The sequence below is a fragment of the Gobio gobio genome (genome assembly GCF_949357685.1).
Source record: "Gobio gobio genome assembly, chromosome: 1".
NCBI classification, from domain to species: Eukaryota; Metazoa; Chordata; class Actinopteri; order Cypriniformes; family Gobionidae; genus Gobio; species Gobio gobio.
In genome coordinates, this window is record NC_137097.1 from 29,373,117 (window position 1) to 29,396,978 (window position 23,862).

The window sequence follows — 23,862 nt, forward strand, 5'->3', positions numbered from 1 at the left end:
GGGCCAAAAATTTGTCTTGGCGGCCGCCAAAAAAATTTCAATGCAGGAAAAACCCTGTACATTGTACTTATTTTTTGATGTAAGTACATAGTAGTCAAGGCCACCTAATATAAAGTGGGGCCTTAATTCTTTTTTTAAAACCTTTAAAACAAACCAAACACACCTGTATACATATATAATTCTGCCTTAAACAATTTCGTATGGGAAAAACATAATAATAAAGAAACTCCATTGTGGATTCCAAGTGATCAAGGGCTTAGGACGTTCCAGTTCAGTCCATTGCAAAGGTTCCGCCAGTAGTTGGCACTCATGCAACGTAAGCAATGACGCATATCCGAGTGAACGAGACGGAGGGAAGTTAGCGAGTGAAGGGCATAATAAAAACAAACTTCGACCCAGCACTCGTCTCCCTCACCATCATTCCACCTGGTGCTGCCTCTTCCTCTGCTGTCCTCAACCCATTGTCATCCAGGACTGGTCTCAGTGGTCATCCTGCCTGTTGTCGTGTTGCCCTACCCTACTGTTTCACGCCTCACTCTCCTTGTTGTGCCTTGTCTACAGTCTTGTCAATAAAACACCATCCCTGTGTATTCTGTGTTTGGTCCTCTTTCTTGCAGAACCATGACAGAACAATTCCTTTAACATTTAATACATAAAATTATTTTTACAAATGTAAATGCCTTTATTCTTATACAAAGCATAATCATGCATGCCAAAAAAAGAAGAAAAAAAAAAACACCATTAAAAATGTGGAAACAAAGATGAAAACAAATCAATCAACCTGCTAGTTTTTTCTTCATCATATATATAAAAACCCCATAGAGCTACAAGGAATATTATGCAGTGTCTACAGACATCTCCCATTTAAAGTTTTACTTTGAAATACAAATCCCAGTAGATATCTATATGTATTTATGAAATCTGATATATGTGAGGGAAATACATTAAACTATTACACAAAATAGAGCAAGGTTCAAATCACACTGAATAGAGTAACAAACGGTTTCTCACTATAAATGTATAGTGCGGATGTCAATTTCCCAGGGACTTGGAGAACTTAAACATTTCCTCCACCTTAAATGTAATTTGCACCTAAAGACAGATATTGGTCCACCTGCCTTGTCCATCCTAAACGTACGCAAGTTTTCTATTTTTGTACAGTAATGTTGTATGCAACAGGTCCTTTCAGAGTGAAGCCCAGGTAAAAGGTGACATTCTCATTGATATGGGGTACTGAGGATGTCTTAAGAGCTGGGATATGAAATTTCATTCCTTTGGGACCCTCTAGAAAAACCTTCTCATCCTCCGTCCAGCCTGTGACGCACCTCAGCAATTTAGAGATTTCTGGCATTTTCCATACTTCTCCACTAAACCATTTCATCCGTTTTTCTGAAACAGGCAGCTGTTTTGTGATTTTTTCAACCTTACTCTTGTGGACAAACTTTTCAAATCCAGTCCCATTGCTCAGGAAGAAATGAGTGTAGATCCTCTTTTTCCTTGGAGGGATGTCCTTAAGTTTCTTGTCGTAGTTTCTCTGGAGATGTTCAACAGCAGAGAGAACAGTTTCATACTTGTGTTCTTTCTCCCCTTCTGTATCATGCTCTTCTGGCCAGAAAAGTAAGACGAGTATGAAAAGAGCATTTGGCAAGCATCTCTGTTTCTCTTTAGAAAATTGGCGACTCAGCCTTTGTAGATCTTGAAATGCAGCCAGCTTAGAAGACTGAGTTGAGAGGCAACTTAAAGCAAAGTGCGATGCTATGTACTTGACAAGGTCCGCTTGTGGCATTTGTGCCATCAAAGTATTGCTTGGGTAAAGTGAAATAATGTGTTCCAGAACGCTCACAGGGTTACCGTCTTTCTGGTTTGTAAGGAGGGAAAAAATTGTTGTGATGTTTCCCCCACCATAATAATAAATCATCATGCGTTTCATGAGAGGACTTAACTTCCCTTGGTTTTGATCTGTACTAAGAGAAGCTCCAGTGAAGTATTTGCCATAAGCAGTAGACTTGTTCACCAGCCAGTGCATGGAATTTTTAATGGTCCTCTCAGCCGTGTCAGATGTTTTCTCCTCATCGGTGTTCAGGTCAGTCTGGAAGTAACTCAAGTCTTCCGAAATCCATTCCAGTGCCTCCAGCATAATTTTTTGGAGGTTTTTCAATGTACAATGAAAATGTTCCCATGGTTTTTCTATCTCAACAGGAATATAATCTGTAAGGAGGTATCTAATTAATTCTGAAGACTTTCTCCTTGAGAACACATGAAGAGTGCGCATTAGCTTCAGCATTGCACATCCTACCTCTACTACTCCAACAAAGCCAGCATTGTTCATGGTCTCATTGTCCGCAACTGCTGCATTGTTGCATTCCTGAAAACATTCAATGGCTTTTAGTGCTGTTTCCAAAGCATCTACTGTGTTTTCTGGTGTTTTATCATCCTGCTCCATTGCTTTGCATTTTGCTGTGAACCACTCCCTGTACACCCGACCTCTGGTATCAAGAATGTAGGAATTGTTTGGCCTTTTCGCTACTGCAGTTTTTGCCCACTTTTCTGCTTCTTCAAATCGGTCATGTTTGTAATTGAGTCGAGCCAGTTGCTGAGCAAAAAATGCATCCTCATTAAAACGCTTGTAAGCCGCCTTGAGAAGCTCAATGGCTTTATCTGGACACTCTTTCTCTCTCACATGCTCAATTAGGGGGGAGAAAAAGCTGTCAAATTTATCACCTTTGCTGATCCTGTGGCGTGTCATGAACAGATCTCGCAAGAACTTCATGTACTGATCTTTACCAAACCTGTGCTCAAAGAGCACATCATTGTTCAGAAAATCCAAAGCAAGATCACTTTGTTGTTGTTGTTTGTCACCCAGAAATTGTTGGAGGATTTCCTTTGCAACCAGTGGATGAATGATCCTGATGGAGGTAATATACGTGTTTTCATCCCTCAAGTGTATTAAGACCAATTTTGCTTGCTCACTTAGAGAAGTCTCAAAGGTATGTCGTCGAAACCTATCCACATGGAGGGACAGAGCCAGAAGAGCTTCGCAATGTGACTGAGAGATGAATGAGTTCTGCACGTAAGTGTTGAGCAATGCCACATACAGAACAAGCTTAGTAACCACAGACTTGTGGTCAATGTCTTGCAGTAAATGCTTGACAAATGTCTTCACATATTCAGCAATTTTGTGGCTCTCGAATTCTTCACTCATCAGGACAAATGTTAGAATGAATTCTGGCTTGAATTGCTCTTCAAGTCTTTGTCGTTTTTTGGAAAACTGCTCTTTTTCTTTCTCTGAAAGTTTATGAGTAATAGAAACATTCTGTTGAGGTGATTCCTTGCACATCTTCTCTGGATTGTGTGATCGCTTACAACTTAGCAGAATGAAACAGAGAGTTCCACGTGCTATTTTCTTGGTATTGACAGCCACCTCTAATTCATACTTCACATCTTCTAAATACTCTTGATCACAGTCTTCAAACAGCAGGAGAACAGGGAGGCATTTTTGGTGATCTTTTTCTTCATATTCCCGAAGCCAAACGGCATCTTCTGCAACAACCGATGCTGAGTATGAAGGTTTTACAACAGCACACCTTAGATCCCTTCGGTTATTCCACAGTACCTGCCTTGCCACTGTACTGCCACCACTGCCAGGATGATGGTATATGTTGATGCAGCTGATGGGTGCCCGATCCAAACTCCAGCAAAGACAGTCTTTCACCAGACTGTTGACTTCATTGTAAGCATCTCTTTGAATAACCTCCCCAACAATTTTTTTATCTGCAAGACAGAGATTCATCCAAGTTAATTTTCCCCCATGGTAAAACTGCTGCTCAATATTCTCCTTTTCAGATTCCATGACATCGCGACTAGTTTCTTCACAGTGGTTTAGAGTCAGAATCTCAAATGAACATCTTGCTTCCTCATCTCGAGTATCAAGGAAACACTCCCCTTTGACATGGATCGGTAATAGTTTGGTGGTAGTTGTAGTCGTAGACTGGACCTGTTGGAGGGTTGCATTTACCTGACTTATTGTCATCCCAACAACACTTGAACTGTTCACTGTTCTCATGTCACAGGATCCTAGAGCAAATCTCTGCCAATCCGTGAAATTCTCCTCCAATTCTGCAAGGCAGATAATGTCTTCATGTCCTTCCATGTCAGTGAAGAACTCATAGAATGTGTTTACGAATGGTATGTCAACAGGGGAAGTAAGAAGGAAGATCACTTGAAAAGTTCCTTTGGGCAAGATATCTTTGCAGATCAATGACACACAATCCTTTAGAAGTGTTCTTTTTGTTTTAACCCAGGTCTTCTCATCACAGGCAGCCTCATTGCCTTTGAAATCACTCCGGCCATTGCAAAATATCCAGCTGGTTTGATCAAAGAGACGCAGATGACTCTCAAAGTCTCGGATGCTCAAGCCGCTGGGAATTTTGTAGTTCTGCATGAAATGGCGGTTCACTACATGGTGCTTATTGTATTCATGGCATAACCCAGACACATTGGAATCTGGATCGAAGTCAAACACACAGAAGATATTCATGTTCAGCAAAAAATCAATGTGTTGCAGATCCTTCTTCTGAAATTGATTGGTAACAAGTATGTGCCATTTTTCCTTGTCCATTATTTTCTTTCCACCTGTTATGAGCATTTTGAGCTTTTTTCCCAGGTTCTGGCACAGTTTTGGTGCTGTGAAATTATCCGTTTTCTCAGCCTCTTCTCTCCGAGCATCCCTAAAATTGATATGTTGGTAGAACTCATTCAGGTCAGCTACAGGTTCTGATTTAGAACCCACTCTCTGATAAGCGGTTTTCTTCACTAACTGTACTTTGTTTGCCTTGTCATTGAAATTTGGCAGGCTAACAGAGAACACCTTATTCTTCACTATGCTCACTGCTGGCTTAATATCAACCTCCACAACATAGTGTTCCACGTTGCTGTTTGAACAATTTACTTTAACAAACTGAGGTTCACCAATACATAGTCGTACAAGTTCGCTATCAGAGCTAGAGAAACTCCTCTCAATGTAATCTAATGAATCATAGTATACATCTTTTTCCATCACAGGAACACCAATGATTTCACCATGTACATAACCAGTGTCACCTTTACTGTCCATGACACCAAAATGTATTGTGCCATTTGTACGAACATTCATACAACCAGTAGCAAATTTCAGGACTTCCTTTGCAAACTTGGCCTGTAGTCTTTGGCGGTCCAGAGTTGCAGCAATGGCAAAGGACTTATACTCATGACATGGAGTCATTAAATCACTAGCCCCTGATTCTGGTAAGAGTACACTGTTCTTAACATATGTATAATCAACACCTTTCATATCAAAAGGTCGTGGTTTTGAATCTCTCTTTGTTTTTATCACAAGTACAGAATCGTCTTCCTTGTTATTTTCTTCATTGACATTGGCTCTTGTGTCAATACTTCTTTTGACTCCATGGTCATTTTTTCCAGAGGACTGTTGTAAATGTAAATGATCATGTTGGCGTTGGGCTTTTTGTGAATTCATTAACTCATCTCTTTTTTTGATTATCAAAAGCGCAGGCCCGGATTTCATTCCAGTCTCTTTTTTCAGAAATTCTTCTGATAGTTCACAAAGGATCCGACCATCTACTTCCTCTTCATTAAGTTTTTCGATGTATGTTTCTTTAATTCCTATTGATCTTAACCAGTTGCTCACCATAGACTCAGTCCATGTCTCCAGTGGAGGATCCTCTTCCTTTTCTGCAAACCAAAAAATAGCTCAAGGTGAGATATTTTACTTTAAAACAATGGCTGGTAAGTGCTATAAAACAAGATTATACTTGCCCATTGTTTAATGTCTTCTAATGATCATTCACAGTACAAATGCAGACACCTTTACATTGCGGACCTTGAAGAATAGAAAGGACATTGTTAAAGCAGAGATTTTGCAGTCAACAATACATTCGTCTGTATTTCGTCATTAAATAAATGCACAAGGGGAGTAAACACAGAAAGTTGAATTTATTTATTTAATTGTTTATTGCTAATGCTAATCTGTATTGAAAGATTGTGTGTATTTTCAGTCATCTTTAGTTACACGTAGATGCATTTACATTGTGACTGTGCCTCAGAATGCAATCAACTGTATTTTTGTTTAACCAAATGGCCCATATACTTAGCCCCTTAGGTCAGCTTTTTAAGTTGAAGATCAGAAGACTGCATCTGTGGACATAATTTATATAAATTGACTGGATCCTGTTTTAAAATATCCTAATTTGGTGAGTGGAATTTATAAGCTCTCTTAAAGGGATACTCCACCGTTTTTTCATATTAAACTATGTTATTCCCTTAACAAAGACGAGTTGATACATACCTCTCTCGTCTCAGTGTGTGTACTTAATCGCTCTGATGCGCGGTGACATTTTGATAGCCCTTAGCTTAGCCCACTAAGCCCAGTTCATTCATTAGGTACCAAACAGAGATCAAGTAAGAAGCGACCAAACACCTCCACGTTTTCCCTATTTAAATACAGTTACACGAATAGTTGAATGACCAAGTATGGTGACACAAAATAAAATGTGGCGCTTTTCTAAGCGGGTTAAAAAGGATAACTATAATGTATGATGGAATAGCACTTTTGAGAGTACTTCGACTCGGCGCAGTAAAAAGTCACGGCGAGAAAAATCCTGTTTATCCTGAGAGAAAAGTGAGTACAGTGGTTCAATATTAATATTATAAAGCCAGGAGAATATTTTTGGTGCACCAAAAAAATCCCTAAAAACTAAAGACTAAAAACTAAAGAACTACTTATATAGTGGTAACCGATATAGTGATACAAAAGTGCTATTCCGACCATACATTATAGTTATCCTTTTTAACCCGCTTAGAAAAGCGCCACGTTTTATTTTGCGTCACCATACTTGGTCGTTCAACTATTCGTGTAACTGTATTTAAATAGGAAAAACGTGGGCTGAGCTAAGTGCTATCAAAATGTCACCGCGCGTCAGAGCAATTAAGTGCACGCACTGAGACGAGAGAGGTGTGTATCAACTCGTCTTAGTTAAGGGAATAACATAGTTTAATATGAAAAAACAGTGGAGTATCCCTTTAAAGAACCGCCTTTAAAAAGAATAATTAGTAAACCAGTAACGATTTGTAGTGTTGTCACATATACAGTATAGTACTGTTGAGAATTTTTGGCTTGGGCCTCTCTCATGATTCTCTAGGAACCGTTTCAATTATTTTCTTAGTTCTCCTGAGGCTGCAAGTTTATAGCTTTGTGAAAAAAAAAAGTTTATAGCTTTGGGATATTGGATTAGATTCAGCTGTGAATGCCAAGTTTACTCTCTAACAACTGGAATCAAAATCTTCAAGCAGCTCTGTTGAGGCTGAATTTCCCATCAACACAGGTGTTCATGTCTCAAGGAACTCAATGATTAGACTTGCTCCTGTAATTGTCAAAACCAGGACTGAAGTTGAAATTGACAATGAGGAGTACAGAGCACTGTGACAAAAGTGGGCTATCAGGTAAGATGACTGTGACAACATTAGAACAGCATTCATGCAGATTGTTGAATGGTCAGCAAAGATTGAAAGAACACAGGAAGTCAAACTCAGAGCTTTGCAATCCAAAACATTGTTATACAACAACTGGGGAAAGAGAAAATGAAGGTAATAAACAAAATCTCAACGAAGATGCACAGCTTGCAATGCACTGGGGGGTTGGGGCCCTAGGGGGTCAGGTCACCCAAGCTATTTCACCGACGTAGACCTCTCCATGTGACCGTCCTTTGTCTTGTGCAGTGGAAAGGCGGCTTAACACAAACACACACTGGTAAGTAAAATCTAAGAATTTATTAGCCAATGGCTAATTATATACATTATTTATTCGCACAGAGTGAACATTTAGTTGCATATGCGACTGATTTACTCACATTGTAGAGGGATACTGTGAGGTTGAAAAGAGTGAAGCTGTTTCATACCTATACTACATGACAACTGCTTTCTCTGGATCAGAGGCAGCTCAAATGCAGATATGAATGTTTAAATTTGTGATCCTACTTGTCAAAATTGGTACTTGTAAATTTAGCCAGTCCAACCCTCTACAATGCGAGTAAATCACTCGCATATGTGAGTAAATCTTCACTCTGGCCGACTAAATATTATCTGTCATTAGCCATTGGCTAATAAATGCTTAGATTTTACCCGCCAGTGCGTGTCTAAGAGGCAAAGAATAAGTTTAGCATATATTTTCACTCGCTGAACACTCGCTGTTTCGCTCTCCGTCACACGGTCATTACGGTTTCAGTTCAGATCAATGGATGCACAGCGTGACTGTATTTGACGTACCATAAACACTAGTGTGAAGTGAAGGCGCACGACTCGCCGTCGCTTTGCTGAGAGCGTGTTTCTCACACACACATGCAGAGAGAGAGAGACTTACATACCACGCATAATCGATGCGCTACATGTAAACTATATTCTTTGTTGTATTTTCCTGATTTTTAAGAACAAGCAGAAGATACGCCGGTTTCTCTGGTAGTAGGCGGAGCAAAAACGCAAATGGCAATCTCATTGGCTGCCGCTCATTTATTACAGTCCCTGTTTTGATTTCAGCAAATCAGGGGTCCGTTCTTCCTACGTAGCTAGCTCAGTTTGATTGTCGACGATTTGGCATGATCTTGGATTGTTTGGTTCTTTGACGCTCATCCTGGACTTGCTGTCATAGTAACAGGTCCGTAAGTTTAAACCTGCACATGAGCGGCTTATTTCATGTAAACAGGATTAGATTGCAACTTGAGGTGATACTTAAAATCTGTCCCAGCCACTGCTACTTTATTACAAGAGTTCCTTACTGAACCAGGGGCAATAATAATAATTTTAAATAATAATAATATAAAAAAGTTATATTGTATATGTATATGAGAATGTATATAATATTATAATGTTGTGTATAATACTATAGACACAGCCACTTGATTGAGCGATTTATTTGTGATGGAATAATTACTTTATCATTTTATTGGAGGTTTACACACGTTGTACAGTTAATCTGAGCCGTGCATTAATTTGAGTGATGACGGATATTATGGGAGTGGCTTGATGCAGCGCAAGAGATGCAGAGAATTTAATCTTGACCCTTAAGAAACTTTAATACTGTCACGTTACAAATCTGCTTCAAATTGAATTAAAAATTAAATTTGTAATAATTTCACTTTTGGGCCCAAAACAAGGAACGCCAATTATGTAGTGATTTTTACCTTCGTCCATCCAAGGACGTTAAGTGAGGTAGTGATTGGAACTCACGTCACCGTGGACGTTGTGATTTTTGGATCACACGTCACTTAAGGTGTGGTTATGAGTACATCAGATGACCACCTTCCCCCTCTCTTAGTTTGGACACCAGTCAAGGTCTTTTACCTTGGCTCTATGAGAACACTCCAAACAGGAGGCTGTTCAATCATTTTAGATTGAATGTAAAGTGGGGAGAGTTGGTCAGCTGATTTATCTGAAAGATTGGTGAGATTTCTAACTTGTAGAGCCTTTTCTGTATTATCAGCACAAGTAAGACACAATTGTAATAAAATAGATTTTATTAACAAAAGATAAACAAGAATAACTAACACAACTACTGAATTAATACAATGAATGATAAAGGAATAAAGTGCATAAGATACATAAAATACATGTGATTAAGTTGAGTGTGGCTATGGAAGAGTTGCGTTATCTTATGGAAAGATAAACCGTTGTTTCTCTGAAACTAAGGTGAAGAACCTTATTATGCATCAAACAAATAAAGGAAGATTATTTGTTATTAACTAGCATCAGTTAAATTACCTCTAATGTAAATTAGAAAATCATATACTGATAATATACAACAATGCCAAGGTTTCTGGAAAGAGGTTTGGTTAAGTGATATTTATGTTCCACGTGGTTGAGTAAGCAGTCCAATGGAGGTGACTTCTTCCACTGGTTGTGCTGGGTGACAATGCAGTGGGAAAGAAGCTGGAATCTGTTTCAACAGTCTTGAACACGAAGATCTGTGGGATGCTGATCTTCTGGAGCACCAAAGGGTCCTAAAATCTGGAACACGCAGATGAGGCCCTGAAGTAGGTGCAGAAGGTCCTTAATCTGGAACACGCAGATGAAGAACCTCGAAGTGAAGGTTTGCTCTCCTGAGCTTAACCTTGTTGCAAATGTCTCTGTGTGTCTTCTGACTCTGTGGGTCAGACACTCAGGACTTGGTCAATTCGCTTTTGTCTCTCTGGCATGGAGACTCGGGACGTGCTGTTGTCTCGCTGGACTAAAACTGAACGTAGTGGTTGTTAATGTCTCTTTCCTCACAGGCTGGAGGCTCAGAACGTGGTCGTATCTGTTGCTGCCTCACAAGCTGTAGATTCAGATCCTTGGATCTTTTGTTGTCTCTCTGGATGAACCAGAGGCTCAGAACTTGGTTGCTCTGTCACAGTCTCATCCTTGCCGGACAGACTCAGAACTTGGTGAACTGTTTGTCTCGCTCAAGGAGAAACTCTGAACATTACGGTGTATCTGTTATGTCTCTCTTGAAGGGAGACTCAGAACAAGGTGTGTCTGTTGAAAGGGTACCTTTATCCTTTTCCGAATAGGAGATTGCAATTTGGCGCTTCTCCATTCCAGTGTTGCGATTGGCTGCTGGCATCAGAGGAGGTCCACAGTGAGACTCACCCTCCTTTCTCCTGTGGAACTCATTTGCATACTGTACACAGTTAGAAGTCTTTAAAGTGTCTTTAAAGTTTACCAATGCATTTCTCACTTTCCAAACCACCATCAGAATACCTTTGGCAATATTCTAAACAATTAGAAACCAAACATGATGGGAAAAGATTGAACTGTTCATTCATTGATTTGTTCATTTACAGCTGATTTTGTGTAAGATGTTGCATTACGAATAGCTGTCACTGAGAATACTTATTTCTCTGAATAAGTATGAAATGGATGTGTGTAGTTTACATCAGTCTTAAGGTTTCCGAACATAGTTATGACTGGATTTGGATAGATCATTTTGGTCTCTTTCACCCACTACTGCTGAGGTTCTCTGGAATTTTTATGGCAGTCATAGACCAGGACACTAGGGATTTGGGTGAAGGGCAGAAACTGCATGTGGACCAATGAGATGTCTTGTCCTTCCTGGTCTTGGTACAAGAGTTCTTCTTATTGCCCTCTAAGACAGTGGTTCCCAAACCTGTCCTGGAGGACCACCAGCACTGCACATTTTGTATGTGTCCCTCATCAAACACACCTGATTCAACTCATGAGCTCATTAGTAGAGACTGCAAGACCTGAAATAGGTGTGTAAGATATAGGGAGACACAAAATGTGCAGGGCTGGTGGTCCTCCAGGACAGGTTTGGGAACCACTGCTCTAAGAGGTGTCTGGATGTTGTCCTAGCATCTTTATCTGATGGCGTTGGACAGTTTGTTTGTCTCTACCAAGATCCAATCAAAATGTAGCAAACCTTTGTCCACTGTTATGGACAGAGAGGGGACCGGTCATAAACTGGGCCCTGGAATTTGCTGTCCACTACAAATTACAACATTGAAATAAAAATGTAAAGGGTGTACAAATACTGTATAAAATCGTGAATATACATAATTGGTAATCATATTAAAAAACCAAAAACATTTATCATTTATCTATTATAACTTTTATGTTGGTTTGGTCATTTGGCAGTTTCCTTATATAAGGTCCATAAATTCGTGGGGGTTTTTTGTGTAATTTGTCAAGTTTTTTGCCAGGTGGCTTTTTTAATTATATGATGTCATTACGTTTTTGTCTAAACGCCAGCCAATCGCTGCATTGCTGATCGATCGTGGTTTCGAGTATCGATGCATCTGCCCTCTTCAGGGAACACAAGAACGCGCAGTGATCTTAGATCATTTAATCTAGATATTTTAATCCGATCCGTAAATTTGTTTGAAGAACCAAATTAGCCAGACATCAGTTATCACGATTAAAAGATCTGGGATCTGTCAAATCATCTCAGATGTGTTAAACAAGGTACGAAGAACGGACCCCTGTTTGACCAATGCTAATATTCATGAACCAAGCACTTCATCAATCCTTAGTTAGTGCGTTGTTTATTGTTATTAATAGTAGAATTAGTATTATTATCTTTTAATAATAATTATTATTATCTATTTTCTTTACAGAAACACTGAATGAGCACCACCACCAGTCCCAAGTTCAGTTAAAATGACAAATATGCAAATATTACATGATTAAGTTTTAGTTCTAATTACTAATGTTCTGTCATTAAATAGTGCTTGATAATCATAATAACATAATATAATGCTTGATTGGGTGGAATCATGTATTAGTGCTGTCAAACAATCAATTGCATTTAATCACCTCCAAAATAAAAGTTCATGTTTACATAATATGTGTGTACTGTGTATAATTATTATATATAAATACACACACATTCATGTATATATTTAAGAAATATTTGCATGTATATACTGTATATATATATTTCTATAATTTATTATATGAATATTTTACATATAACACACACACATTCATGTTTATATTTAAGAAAAAATTATTTATATATAATAATTATACACAGTACACACACATATATAATGCAAACACAAACTTTTATTTTGGATGTGATTTAATGGATGTGCGCAATTAATCGTTTGACAGCACTAATAAGTATATATAAAATAGTAGCTATATCAGTCTGGCGAGTAAAGTAGGTAAACGGGACTCCCAGTCGTGCCGCTGCCCACTTCGATTGCCATTCATTACTTAATGTAGCCTTTAGCCTACTGAGCATAGATTTTCTCGCAGTCATTGCATTCATTTATTTGCCTATAAAGTAAAAATAGCCGATGTGGTGCGTTTTGATGACCCTTTTTTAGGGAAGGCTACTAATTCTTTTTTGAGCAACTTATTTTTGATTATCAAGGCATGCATTATTAGGCAGTTGCCATTATACGCTGCAAAAAATGCTTTTCTTACATAGTATTTTTGTCTTGTTTCCAGTCTAATCATTCTTAAATCAAGATGCTTTTACTACATAAGTAAAATGACAAGATATTTTTTCTTGTTTTCTGGAAAACAAAATCAAAATTAAGTGAGTTTTTGCTTAAAACAAGTTACAGCTTACTGTACAACCGCAGCTGCACGGACACGGAGTGTAAAGACATCTTCACAAAATTATGAAAAATACCACGATATTTGTAGGATACAACTTGAAGAAAAAGTTAAGATTTGCACATTTCCTTTGTAAAATACTTTGTCAGTGAGTCAGACAATTTTATTTACACTGCAATAAATAAGTAGGCCTGTCTGTTTCCATTAAAAATATCCTATACATCCTAAAAGATTCAGCAAAACTGCATGAATTTGATTTGATTGGTTTAAAATTAACTAAATATGGATGATTTTCAGCGATGTACTGTGACGGCACAAATGGCATTTATAGTCTGTATCTAATGCTGCGTTCCAGGCAACCCGTAACACGTGTTTTTTCAACCTTCTACCCGTGAAAGTGCACTGGAACGGCAGTCTAACCCATGACTTCCCACCCGTGAACTCGTACTAGATTAATGTACTGCCAGTTACGAGCTCTGATATCACATAGCCCGCGAAACAACTATGGCAGCCCCTACGGATGTGGTGTTTATGGAAGTCGTACACGAATAGCCTTCAGTGAATTAACTTCAGTTAACCCTTTCTTCACTGACACAGACGAAAATGAATAGACTATCAGCCAGAACACAGCTTTAGGAGGGGAAGAGACAGGGCAAGAGAAGGAGACTGAGATAAAAATAAAGAGGAAAGATGGAAATGAGAGAGTGATGAAATGAGGAGAGAGTCGGTATGACAAGATGAAAAACCACTAACATGGTTTGTTTTGAAAGCTATTTATTATTTTTAGCCTTGAAATATCTTAAAATGCACATAGTTAGATCAGAAAAATTAAATATTTATTGGGGGACCAAGCCCCCAAAATAGCTCAAATTTGGGACCTCACTGGTTGTAAAACTCCTTGAGGCAGTTGTATAGTCAAAAGTTGTTTCTGTTTCTGGAAACCTGTTTGCTTTGACCTCGTATCTGGAGTTAATGCGTTTATGCTGTTAATGCGTTGCAGCCTGGAATATTTATATATAGGCCTACTTAATATTAAAATTGAATATTCAGACAGTATATACTCATTGTATATCTGTGCTTTGATGATTTTGTGGCACCAAAATTTGGTGGGTTTGGCTAAACTAGGGTTTGTTATAGCCCCAGGGCCTTACGTGTTCTTAATTCGGGATTTATTCATTTTTATATTTCCCATTTTTATGTTTGAATTTACATTGTGAAAAACAACGTTGTGTTGCATATTATTTTAACATAGTATCATCATCATCATATCAGTGTAGATGTAGATGGACCAAAATAAAACCATTAAAATATCAAGTAAATAAACTTTCTGATACTTGGTGCCACAGTGACACTCTTGTCCCAAAAAGTATTGCTATACCACGATACTCAATATGTTGTCCCACAGTGAGTCATTTTTCCCTGTTGAACCCACACAATTTGAGGGTTCCCCCACCTGCCAAATCCCACTTTAACCACTGCGTACACATGATTTTAAAAATCTGTTCACCTCCCGTTTCAAATCAAAATCTTTTGTCCGTACCTACACTTTTAAAATGAAATCTACAGAAAGTTTTTTAAATGAGGCCCCTGGACTGCATACTCAGGTGCGACTCAGTGACAAAGGCACATAGGCTAGCCCAGGGGTGTCCAAACTTGGTCCTGGAGGGCCACTGTCCTGCAGAGTTTAGCTCCAACCCCAATTAAGCACACCTGTACACGCTAATCAAGGTCTTATTAGGCATACTAGAAACTTCCAGACAGGTGCTGAGGCAAGTTGGAGCTAAACTCTGCAGGACAGTGGCCCTCCAGGACCAAGTTTGGACACCCCTGGGCTAGCCTATATCAATTCTCTAATGTGGATAAAGGCATATTTTGTATATACACATCACTATACAACACATGTCCTTATTAGGAAAAATATATGTTGTTTTAACGAGAAAAATATGTTGTTTAAACAACATAACATCTTGTTATTACGACATAATTGAGTGGAAAAATAATAAGTAGCCTAGTGGCAGCAATGTGTCATCGTAGTCTTGGCATTCACTGTGGACAGCAAAGAAAGAGTTTCATTACATGCAAACTTGTTTTCCTCACTGTGCATGACAATAAACACTTTGACTTCTCCTGTTGCTCACTTACCTCTTATATAGCACAATATATGTTTAGATAATTTTTTGTTAATGTTTTTTAGCATGATTTCCGTGTGGAATTATGTAGGCTACTTGTCTTTATTATTTCATCATGTGAAATGTTTTTTTATTCTTTCTTCTTTATTTTGTGTGTGTGTGTGTATTAATATAAGATACTTTTTTTTTTTAGGGGGACTGTTTAACATTTAAGTCAAGGGTCTAGCCTTTTTGGCTAATTCTGGCACATTTACAGCCACGTTTATTAATGTACTCTGCCCCTGTAAACAAATTAACTTAAACTTTAATAGACACCGCGGAATTGTTGTCATTTAGGAACAAGATCGCGTGTGTGTTTGAATCGAGATCGCGATTTTGGGAATAAATAAACAAACAAACTCACCATTTGTCGAGTCTCTCCGGCATGAATGTGGTTCAACCGCCGCCTTTGCATCTATAAAAGACGAAACTTCCAAACCTTTGAACAACAACGTGTAAATACCAGTGTAAATCAAATATATCATACAAAATTGTTCGATTATTTATACATCACAAGTTTTACCAGATAAACGAAGAAAATGACACAATGCGTGTGCGTGCACGCACTCATCAAATGCGACTCTCCCTGATTTCAGCAGCATTGTGTGTGTGAAACAGATATCCGGTACGGAAGTCACAAATATTCATATATTCAGAGATTTGACTATGGTCCGTGTACGTTTTGATCATTTCATTTCCTGTTTGGAATGGAATAACGAGACAAGATAAATCGGCTTGTTATTCGTTTTTTTGTTTGTTTTTTAAAACGAAAAATTAGATTTTGGCTCGATATTTCATTTTTCGTTTGTGGTTTACAAAACGGTTTATGGGTTCGATATTTCATTCGCACACGAGGGCGGCACTGAAACGCCCCTTTCATCTGATTGGTCAAATCGCTCCGCCTTCAGTACGAGCTTTTCTGTCTGTCAGGCAGAATAAGAGCCAGTACGAGTGCGGCACTGACAAATGTAGTTTAATAAAATAATGTCACTACTCACCGTCAACTACGCACAATATTTGAAGCAGAAATATGTTGCGACTCCATTAATGTGAGCCACAGAATATATGACAGATTATTTTAGCATGATGATGTATTTCCCATTGATAAATACAGTGCAAATATTTCCGTCTGTTTGGATAAAAGGGAAGTGGAAATAAAAATCAATAATAGGCTGAACTGCACCATGATAATATGTCCGTAACCGTTACCACACTCGTCTTTTATTTATTTAAAGGCAGGTAGGCGTGTGTGACACGTGTTTATAGTTTTGAAAATTGAATAGAAATAAAGTTTAGGCCTATATTTATGAATGTAAGCATGTGTAGTCAACTCCGCTCGCATGAAAAGAAAGAGACCGAAAAGAGAGCAGCTAGAATCAGTAAACATACATTAATACTGAAAAATCTTTATATAGGCTAGGCCTAGTCTATATTTATATAACTATAGGTTTTTTCTTTTAAATACTGAATTGGTCGAATTTTTTATTTTTCTTTATTATGTTGGTTTAAGAAAGCGAGCATATATTTAAAGATGATTATTATTATGAGAAATTGACTCCGCCTAGAACTTTAATGCGTCACCAAACTCAGCTCAGACCTTCCGACTCGCTTATATCTTTTCTAAATGGTCAGACTTACTTTCCCAAAAAATCCCACTGATTTGCGTTATCTGGGCACTGAGGACCGTAATACTTAATGCTGTCCACTAGAGGGGGCGACAGGATAATAAGGGTGCGTCTCGATCAGCTCCCCTGGTCAGTAGTCAGGGAATCAGTCAGCCCATTGACTTCTGAACTAGGGAGCTGATCGAGACGCACGCCAAGTCTTTTCTGCTCTCTTTCCCTATTTGCATCAGTTTTTAATGACAAATAAATGCATGAATTTCATTCTTAATTAGGCCATATCTGTGTATGAGAACAAGCTTTACACTTCAAGCTCTACAACTCATTAAAACTTGAACCCTACTTCAAAGTTTGCCACTCCCTAGTTTCTTTTAAGATATTGTTATTCTTTTTTTTTTGCATGTAACGTTTATCCATCTGGAACTTTTATTTGTCAGGAGCTCTATATTTTAAGATGTACTAGCTGTTGATGAATCACATTCAATGGATAACAAGCTAATGTCAGGGCAAATGTCCTGCAAAGTATAGGCTAGTTAAACACACCTGAACCAGCTAAGCTAGGTCTTCAGAATATCTAGAAATCTCTAGGAATGTGTTGGGACTGGTTGGAGCTGAACTCTGCAGAACATGATCCTCCAGGGTCAGGACTGGGTGTTAAATCTATAAATGAATGTGCAAAGTTGGGTATCTGCATGCAGATGTGTAGGTCAGTCAGTACAATGGAAAATGGAATCTGCAAAAACTTTATTTGTTCTCACAACACTGCAATGCAACAATGTCTGAACTGCAAACAAAACTGCAATGTTTTCGAACTTTTTAAGATTTTGAAGTCTTCTTCACATACCCTGCTTGAACCTTACTAACTGAACAAATATGTTACAGCAGGAAGAAAGTGGAGACAAAAAAATCAATACAAAACTCTTAAACAAAACTCTTAGTGACTTCAAGCACATTGAATAGGCCTGCGACTTCTGTGAAGACCACATCTTCAGATCTGCATTTAGGACACTGCCTTGAGTTCTCTCTCCACTGGTCAATACAGACCTTGCACCCCACCACACTCCTGCAGCATGAGGTGAACACAGGTTCCTCCATGACAGCTTGGTAAAGAGCAAATAAAAAGTCAACATTAGCTGCAGCTGGTGCCAAATAGACATGATTCGGGTTTGGAAAACAGTAAGTCAAATCACATCAATTACAGCTGATATCATGGCTACAAATACAAACCTTTGGCAGGTACTGCAAAAACTCAGTCTATAGGGGCCACACACTTGCAACCGATATCAGTGAATAGATTGAACATGATTTCAGCCGAACAATATCCGTGCTTCTGTTTTAGCACCACATTTGTTCCTTCTGGTTTAATGTGTTTTGGTTAGGACATTTAAAGTTGCAGTTGCAGTGTGTGTGTGTGTGTGTGTGTGTGTGTGTGTGTGTGTGTGTGTGTGTGTGTGGGCATGTTTTTGTGAAATATCAGGACACAAATGTGTATAATGACATAGGTATTACAAAAAGAGGGTGAAATATGAGGACGTTCCCCATGTCCTCACTTTTCAAAATGCTTATAAATCATAAAGAACAAGTTTTTTTTTCACAGAAAGTGAACTGCACAGTCTCCTGTGAGGGTTAGGTTTAGGGACAGGGGCAGTGTGTGTGTGTGTGTGTGTGTGTGTGTGTGTGTGTGTGTGTGTGTGTGTGTGTGTGTGTGTGTGTGTGTGTGTGTGTGTGTGTGTGTGTGTGTGTGTGTGTGTGTGTGTGTGTGTGTGTGTGTGTGTGTGTGTGTGTGTGTGTGTGTGTGATGGGTAGGTTTAGGGTCAGTGTAAGGGGATAGAAAATACGGTTTGTACAGTATAAAAACCATTACGCCTATGGAATGTCCTCACATTTCACAAAAACAAACGTGTGTGTGTGTGTGTGTGTGTGTGTGTGTGTTCGTACCTCTGCAGATTACACACATGAATGTTTCCTTTAAAGTTGTTACTAGGTTTGCTCTTTGTGCTGCTTCTTGTGTACTGGAAACAATCTGCTGAATAAGTCTGGATACATTTCCTAATCCATGAGAGGCCTCCAACAGCTCCTCGATTTGGGATTTAAGGTTTTGAAGGACAAGGATGTCAGCATCTCTGCGACTATTAAAAAAAAAAAGGTTACCACATAAATCATTTCACTCATCCCTCCTTACTTATAAAAGTTTCTTTTGAAAAAGGGTTACAATAAGGCAATTGAAGTGAATGGGACAGGCTGTAAAAGAAAATACTATAGAAATACAACAAAATGTTATATGTAGATTTCTGTTCTGACTTGCTTTTTATTTGTAGGGAGTTCAATTTTAGACACTTTGTACACTCGAGTATCAAAAAAGATAATTTACTCACCCTCAAGTTGTTCCAAACACGCATGAGTCTCTTTGTTCTGCTGAACACAAAATACGATATTTTGAAGAATGTTGGTAATCAGACAGTTGATGGACCCCATTGACTTTTATAGTAAGAAAAATAAATACTATGGAAGTCAATGGCGACCAGCAACTGTTTAGTTACAAATATTCTTAAAAATATTTTTTTATCTGTTCATAAGGTCAGAAGAAAGAAATTCATGCGTGTTTAGAGGGTGAGTAAATGATTTTCATTTTTGGGTGAACTATCCCTTTAAGTGGATTTAGCCACATGACATGTTATGTTGACTGAGAGTAATAAAACAAATCTCTTTATGTCTGATCACTGAAAGATTCTGTTTGTTTGGCTAGGGTAGCTCAAAAGCTTTGGAATTTGCTGGAGATGTATTATATTACACTGTAATACCTCAGACTCCTACTGCGCTGCCACTGTGTAAATGCAGCCCTTTCCACCGCATGGACTTTTCTGGAGTTTGGCCTCCAATAAGATGATCCTAAAACAACAACAAAGGCACATACCCAGTCAAAAAGTACAGCAACAATGGAGTCTATACTACACTATAGTGGCTTTTCCCGAAAGAAAAATAAAACTGTAAAAAAAAAAAACAATAAAAAAAGAAGTCTTCAAATGAATCTGAAAAAAAAAAAAAATTCAAAGGCTAAAAACTTGCTCTTTATAAACATTGCATTCACTACTGAAAATATCTAGCTGCATTTGTTTCTGAGAATTAAAAATGAGCTGCTAAATTTTTCAACCATGCTTTTCATTTTTCCCTCAGCGTTTTTGTCCTCTACATGTTGAAAAGGATAACAAAGATGGATTCTCATTGACTAGTGCATTTTTGAGACCGTTTAAGTGTAAATATTGTCCCTTTATTATTTCTTCAAGTTTCAGATTTTTTCTTCAATTCATTTATTTTCTTTAATTCATTGAAAATAAGGAAAGATTGGAAAATTTGGGGAAAAAAATACATATAAACAAACATAGGATTTTTATTTACCAGTTGTGCCCTCAGAGTGCAAGATTTCATTTCCTTGGGCGTTGGTAAGGACATAAGATTCATCATTGCCCAGAGCCAGCCTCACTTTTTCCAGAATGCTGGGCACATTTGCCTCAGATTCTGTGAAACGCACCACCACTACTCGACTAGAGACCAAGCGTCCATCTTGTATTTCAGAGATGTGTATGGATCTATTAAATAAACACATTTCTGTATTGTACAAAAGGTGCAACTTAAATCCAGAATTGATAGTTTGAGTATGAATAGCTTAAAATTATGATATTTTTATGACTTCACATAATGACATTATAAAGCAGTAATAAAGGATTACCTTTGAAATGATCTTGGAGTAGTAGCTCTAGGTGGCTGTGTGAAGTTTGCCACTGGTGAACTTAAAGGCCTTTGAGAAAATGAGAAACTACGCTGACTCAAAGCTGTTACTTGCCCTTGAAGTTCACCGCCATGAACCTCATAAAGCCCTCTGTCAGTTAGGTCCAAGCTGCAAAAATCTCCATTTTCCATAGGAAAAAGAGCGACGTTTGCAGAGTCCGTTAAATACAGACTGTCTGTATCAACCTGAAACAAAAAAAGTGATAACTGAAATACACCTTTTACGTCTAGTGAAGTATTTTTGTCAATACTGTTTGTCTTTGCCCCATGCTAGTTTTGCCCCGTGTGTCTGTGGGAATTTTATATATTGGATATATATTATATTGGAATTTTACTACCCCCATTTCCTTTAAAAAAATCAATTTTGCACTAGGTACACAAAATACTTCCTCTCAGCGCCTTTTGGACAAAAATGTCCACATTGAAACCTATTAAAAAAAATTTGCAGGGCCAATTTGCTAATTTTTGCAGGGCCAATTAACTATAAAATTATGCAATCTCACACAAATGACTTACTTTCAATATAAAAAGTGATTGTGTACTGGATATTTTATTTTACCTTTTATCACAGTCTTGGACATGTAAAAAATCAGTAACAACATTGGCTTTGATGCATTGTTAGTTTTTGTGCAACATCAGATTTTATTTTTTTCTCCCTCATTTACTGTTCCTGGCTGTTTTTGCCCTGTCATGACACCATATAATCATGCATTCTGATTGTTGGTGGTTTTCCCTGTTGGGAAGAGGTACAATTTGTAATTAACAGCTGATAACCAGGTGGCACCATTAACCCTTTAGATAGGCCTGTGCAAACAAAAGCTTAGTTTCCGGCTTTAATATGGAGTTATATGGAGTATAACAGCATATAAATGGAGAACAAATTAAAATCTGATGCTGCACAAAAACTAACAATGCATCAAAGCCAATGTTGTTTCGGATCTTTTACATGCCCAAGACTGTGATAAAAGGTTAAAAAAATATCCAGTCCACAATCACTTTTTATATTGAAAATAAGTAATTTGTATGTGTTTTTTCCACCCCAAAATCAGTTTTGAAACAGTTCATTTATTAACTAGGCAATTAAAGAGTAAAAATCCTGGATTAAAAAATTATAATAATAATAATCAGTTTTGATCAGGACTGAGGTTGGTTGATTAACAGATTTATGCAAAAAATCTGTTTATTTATCTGATATATTTTTACAGCAGTTTAATTTAGTCTATATTTTCATTCCGAACATAACGAAAGGTTAGTGAATTTGCACAAGGTTTGACTGGTGACAGCATTAACTACTTAATGCCACTTCAATTAAACTTAATTATCTAATTAGACACACCTGGAAAATCCTTCCAATGCGTTCGGCGCGCATATCGTCAAGCCTCAAAGAAACTCTTTTGTTGTCTTTAAACAAAACGTATGCCATTATCAAAGATTTCAATGTTCGAAGAGTTAGAGTTAAGATCGGTTACTTAGTTTAAAGTTGCTGTCGACGTTAAGTGAAACACTGGCCGCGTCGAAGTTGGGGGTGGATGGGGGGATGGGTTCCTTAAAGGAACATGATTCCCTCGTATCAGTTACTAACAAATAGAGGTAGACTACCGGTATGTTAAATTGTAACACTTTTTGCCCAAATATTGAACAATTAAAAACCAGTTAATCTCTACAGCTGTAAAATAATAACCTTCACTTGGTAAGTGTGCAACATACACATTTACTCTTCTTAAATTGTCATATGCAGTTATAACCTCCATTAGTGCATTGAAGTGTGATTTGACAGCATCTGATAATCTACATTCGATGGGTTTCAGTTGTCCTTCTGAACACTCCACACATTTACATCAATTGAAATTGAGCAAAGTTTAACAATCAAAATTCAGTTTTAGTCATAAAAGTTCAGCAAGCTATTCAAGGTGGTGGTGAAATTATTTAAATTATGACCTCTATCGTAAGACTAGAGAATCACATCCTTTAAAATTTATACAATCAAAGAGCATGTTTCTGTTTTAAATGTCCTTGTTTTTAATATACAGGGTCTACCCAAAATGAATATCCTTCTCTATATAGAGAATGTGAATGTACCATCTTCACACTTTTAGGTCCCCCCAAAAATGGCAATTTTTTTTATTTGTGTGCACAATCTCAAGAGTTTATTATTCACATAAGCCAATAAATTCTACAAGTTCATTTAGTCATTTAAGAAGTCAACAAAATGCTTAACATATCAAATTAATCACTGGAGCTACAACAATAGACTTTAGCAGATGGGCCAGATAGGTAATAGTTACAATTAGGAACTTCGATTTCTTACAATGTCAATTAGCTTTCTAATCGCATGTTTGAAATGGCCAGGCTGGAAATTAACAGCACTTTCAAATAACAAACAAATGTTTGGATAGTGCAGGGAAAATTCCCTCTGAGCTGCTTCCTGGTCTTCAAGATGTAAAAAAGGATTCCTGCCAAAGGATGACTCTCGTGTCAATGAAGAACCAACTTCTCTGTCATAACAGTTTGCTGCATCCACTGCATCAGGCAAAACATCAGGGGAGACTTTCTTCAGGCATCCACCATGGGCCAGATGATCAGGAACTCCATTCCCTACAAGGAAATTGAGATTTTAGGGCTTCAGGTGGAGTCTACATTTTACTGTTATTAAGTAGCACAGCAGACAAAAATCCTGTCAACAAACGATCAAGGTCAAGAGGCTAGGTTAAACAAAAAAGCAACTGCTTCAGATTTACCTGGAATACTGTGTGCATTCCAGGAGTGCACAACTCGTTCAAATCCAATTTGAGCAACTTGACACGTCAGAGTAGACACACAGTATTGTGTGAGATTATCCTGCATATCAATCTCCTCCTGGTCTACCAACTGGATGAGTGCTCCTTTCAGCGGATAGTTTACTCTGTTGTTGACTTCTGGCCATATTCTTTCAACAATGTGATTCTGTTTTATGAATGAAAAGAAAAACAAGACAGCTAAGTTTGTTGATACAAACTATGGTGTTGGATTAAAGCCTTGATTGCAAATTTCCCTATAAAAGCTTACATTCTGAAAGTTTTATAGCAAAGATAGACAATCATTCAGAGAGATAGATATCAAAAGTTTCTAGGGGGTTCAGTATGGTAAGGAACTTGGTGAGGCAGTTTATATGGAGATGTAGGCTAGTTAGTTGTTAG

General features: G+C 37.9%; 1 protein-coding gene across 3 annotated transcripts; it reads right to left on the bottom strand.

The window, feature by feature from the left end:
• Positions 1–641: 641 nt before the first annotated feature.
• Positions 642–15,889, bottom strand: samd9l (sterile alpha motif domain containing 9 like). 3 transcript variants are annotated; one of them, XM_079815737.1, is made up of 4 exons: positions 15,802–15,889; positions 15,643–15,693; positions 5,815–5,878; positions 642–5,730 (listed from the first exon to the last, which is right to left on the bottom strand). In XM_079815737.1, the coding sequence occupies exons 3-4, from the start codon at positions 5,816–5,818 to the stop codon at positions 1,148–1,150; spliced, it is 4,587 nt and encodes a 1,528-aa protein (XP_079671863.1). In that variant the 5' UTR covers positions 5,819–5,878; positions 15,643–15,693; positions 15,802–15,889; the 3' UTR covers positions 642–1,147. The 3 variants fall into 3 exon arrangements, with proteins under 3 accessions (XP_079671863.1, XP_079671861.1, XP_079671862.1); XM_079815735.1 differs by having other exon boundaries at positions 15,643–15,717; XM_079815736.1 differs by lacking the exon at positions 15,802–15,889 and having other exon boundaries at positions 15,643–15,778.
• Positions 15,890–23,862: the final 7,973 nt, after the last annotated feature.